This window comes from Cajanus cajan, chromosome 2 (genome assembly GCF_000230855.2).
Source record: "Cajanus cajan strain Asha chromosome 2, NIPB_CcT2T_4, whole genome shotgun sequence".
Classification (NCBI taxonomy): Eukaryota; Viridiplantae; Streptophyta; class Magnoliopsida; order Fabales; family Fabaceae; genus Cajanus; species Cajanus cajan.
In genome coordinates, this window is record NC_138518.1 from 51334318 (window position 1) to 51338306 (window position 3989).

The following is a 3989-nucleotide window of genomic DNA, read 5'->3' on the forward strand; positions in this document are numbered from 1 at the left end:
ATTTTTTAAGTGGCGCTATGGCCTATAGCGACACCGTGTCGCTATAGGCCACAGCGACACCATTGAATCTGTTTTTTTTTTAAAATTATTTACTTATTTTATTTTACCATTTGTTTATTTTATATTAGCAGTTAAATAATATTGTAATTGTAAAATTAATTTTTCTGTAATTAGGGTTGTGTATATATTTTTTTTTCCTTTATTATTTAATTTTTTTAAGTGGCGCTATGGCCTATAGCGACACTGTGTCGCTATAGGCCACAGCGACACCATTTAATCTGTTTTTTTTTTTAAATTATTTACTTATTTTATTTTACCATTTGTTTATTTTATATTAGCAGTTAAATAATATTGTAATTGTAAAATTAATTTTTCTGTAATTAGGGTTGTGTATATATTTTTTTTCCTTTATTATTTAATTTTTTTAAGTGGCGCTATGGCCTATAGCGACACTGTGTCGCTATAGGCCACAGCGACACCATTTAATCTGTTTTTTTTTTTAAATTATTTACTTATTTTATTTTACCATTTGTTTATTTTATATTAGCAGTTAAATAATATTGTAATTGTAAACTTAATTTTTCTGTAATTAGGTTTGTGTATATATATTTTTTTCCTTTATTTTAATGTTTTTAGGTGGCGCTATGGCCTATAGCGACACTGTGTCGCTATAGGCCACAGCGACACCATTTAATTTGTATTTTTTTTTTAAATTATTTACTTATTTTATTTTACAATTTGTTTATTTTATATTAGCAGTTGAATAATAATTTGTAATTGTAAAATTAATTTTTGTGTAATTTCTTTATTTTTCTATGTATATTTTTTCCTTTAATTTTTTTTTATGGTGTCGCTATGGGCCATAGCGACACAGTGTCGCTATGGGCCATAGCGACATTATCAGTACATATACCCCCGCCCAGCTACGTTCTTTTCACAGTTGAAGTCATATATATATTTATCAATTACGTTTTGGTCTGATTTAAGACTCTGAGCCAGTTACGTTTCTTTCTGATTCGGTGAGTATAATTTTATTTTTGTTTAAATATAAATTATAGATATTTACACTAATTAAATTTTTTTGTTGTAGATATTATGGATCAAATGATTGCTTATATTTATACTGGAAAGATGTATGAAGGTGCTGATGGTGTAACATTTGATGGACCAAGAAAAGGAATGTATATTAAACGAGGTATCACTTTGGATATATTAAAGAGAAGGATTCATAACAAATTTAGTCTTAACTCAAATCAAGTGATATTATCTGTAAGCTACAGATTTTTAGTTTCACAAGGTGATAACAACATATATTCTTCATTGGAATTGAGTGACGATGATGATGTACAATGCATGATAGAAGCATTTCAAAGCCAGAATGTGATGCCAATAATGGAATTATATGCTGAAAGAGGTATGCAAGAATCTTCTACTTTTTCATTAGAAAATTTGTCAATTGAACGATCACCTTTGATCACAAGAGATGAAGATGAAGATGACGAAGAAGATGAAGACTATCATGTTTCATCATCATATGAAAGCATTGATGAATCCAATGAAGCTGAAATTGATAATTGTGAACCATCTGATGATGAGGTGCAGCCGGATGTTCTTGTTAATAGTCCAATGGTTGAACCAATTTCAATGTATCCATCTACTGAAGGTATCATTTGAAAAATAAATTTGTCAATAATTTGTTATTTGTTTAAAGTAAATTGTTGAATTTTATTTTATTGAACTTACTAAATTCATTATTATTAAAATAGGTGGAAGTCAATTTTGGGGTAATTTATCCCACTACAGTAACATAAATTGGAATCATCCCGATGAAGAAGATATTCCAGGGATGGATGTCCGTAGTACTTGGTCAATTGGGCAAGATTTATATGTGGGGTTGGAGTTTGAAAATAAAGATGCAGTTAAAAATGCAATCAAGCAAAATGCAATGAGAATGCATCAAAGTTTTTATGTGGTTGAGTCGAAAAAGACTAAATGGGTTGTTAGATGTCCAAATGCACATGATGGATGTGGATGGTACATGAGAGCCATTGAGTCAAAGAGATCTGATAACTGGAAAGTGACTCAGTGGGGTGGACGTCATACGTGTTTGAACATGTCTTTGTCGCAAGATCATGCTAAGTTAGATTCTGAGTTAATTGCAACATTTATACAAGGTAAGTTCTGCAAAGTTTATAGTTTATATTAATAATAATTTATGTTTGTGTTTACTAATATTTAATATGTTAGTGTTTACTAATATTTAATATGTAGGAATGGTTAACCAAGATCCATCAATAAAGATTAGCCTTATCCAAGAGAGAATAACATCTCAAACTGGGTTCAAAATATCTTATAGAAAGGCTTGGATGGCGAAACAAAAAGCAATTGTTAACGTTTTTGGAGATTGGGAAGAATCGTATGCTTATTTACCTCGATGGCTGCAATACATGAAAGAAATTGCTCCAGGGTCATTTTATGATCTGTGTCATGATGAGTTTTTTGTTGGTAATCGTTGTCATCGTGGTTACCGTCAATTTCACAGATTATTTTGGACATTCAAGCCGTGTTGTGATGCCTTTAATTTTTGTAAACCGTTGATACAAATTGATGGCACTCATCTGTATGGCAAGTATCGAGGTACATTGTTGATTGCTACAACACAAGATGGTAATAACAACGTTCTTCCTCTTGCATTTGCTGTGGTTGAAGGAGAAACATTACTTGCATGGTCGTGGTTCTTGTCTCATTTGCGGTTACATGTTACAAACAAATCACGAGCTTTCATTTCTGACTCAGGTGGAATAACACCTAAAAAATCACGAGCTGCATAAAACAAAATAAATTATTTACCGATTTTTAATATTATAAAACACAATTACTATAACAAAAAAAAACTTAAAGTATAGTTATTTTAGTACCTGATTCAAATATATTAGCACTGCCTCGACTTAACAGTGCTTGACCGTCAACTGGAAGACCAACAATCATACCAACATCTTGGAGAGTAACTGTGCATTCTCCAAATGGCATGTGAAATGTGTGTGTTTCTGGTCTCCATCGTTCTACCAAAGCAGTTAATAAACCAGGGCTCACTTTGATATAACTCAACCGAGCAATCCATCCAAATCCAGCCTGGTCTAATAACGGAACTATTTGATGTGGAATTCCGTCAATTCCATTGCGTGTTGGAGCAGCACGTCTTGCTAATAATCTCCTATCTTCTTCTCTATTCCAAACATGTTGTGAAACATGTATGGATTGCAATGACAATAAATCATCCTCAACGGGTCCACAACTCACACGCATAGATGTAGAAGATGATGCCATCTATAACAAAATTTAACAACTAATTATTTCATACATTATATAAAATACAAATAAACCAAATTACACTTAATTAAATTTAATAACAAATTAAATTAAATTATTTTTTAAATAAATATTATTTAAACATATTTAAAATAAATTAATTTATATTTTAAATATCATTATTTTTAAAATTAAAATAAATTACACAGAAATATAACTAATTAAATTTACACAGAATTATATTTAATAAAAAAATATAATTAAAATATTTTCTAAATAAATATCAATTCAACAGAATTAAAATAAATAAATCAAATTTTAAATATAATGATTTTTAAAATATAAATAAATTACAGAAAATTATAACTAATCAAATTACACATAATTATATTTAATAACAAATTAAATTAAATTATTTTCTGAATAAATATTATTTAAACAGATTTAAAATAAATCAATTTATATTTTAAAAATCATTATCTTTTAATTTTAAAATAAACTACACAGAAAAATAACAAATAAAATTACACAGAATTAAATTTAATAAATTATTTAAATTAAATTATTTTCTAAATAAATATAAATTATTCAGAATTAAAATAAATCAATTTATATTTTAAATATCATTATTTTTTAAATAACAAACAATTACACAGAATTATAACTAATTAAATTACTCA

At 28.2% G+C, this 3989-nt stretch overlaps 1 protein-coding gene across 1 annotated transcript; it reads left to right on the forward strand.

Annotated features, from left to right (window-relative positions):
• Positions 1-1128: 1128 nt before the first annotated feature.
• LOC145955297 (uncharacterized) lies at positions 1129-3065 on the forward strand. Its single transcript, XM_083069973.1, has 2 exons — positions 1129-2174; positions 2272-3065. The coding sequence occupies exons 1-2, from the start codon at positions 1847-1849 to the stop codon at positions 2829-2831; spliced, it is 888 nt and encodes a 295-aa protein (XP_082926099.1). The 5' UTR covers positions 1129-1846; the 3' UTR covers positions 2832-3065.
• The last annotated feature ends 924 nt before the right edge of the window (positions 3066-3989 follow it).

Coding starts and splice junctions, on each gene's coding strand:
- LOC145955297 (XM_083069973.1), top strand. CDS start 1,847: ATGGATGTCCGTAGTACTTGGTCAATTGGGCAAGATTTATATGTGGGG. Junction 2,175..2,271: donor AATTGCAACATTTATACAAG/GTAAGTTCTGCA, acceptor TTTAATATGTAG/GAATGGTTAACCAAGATCCA.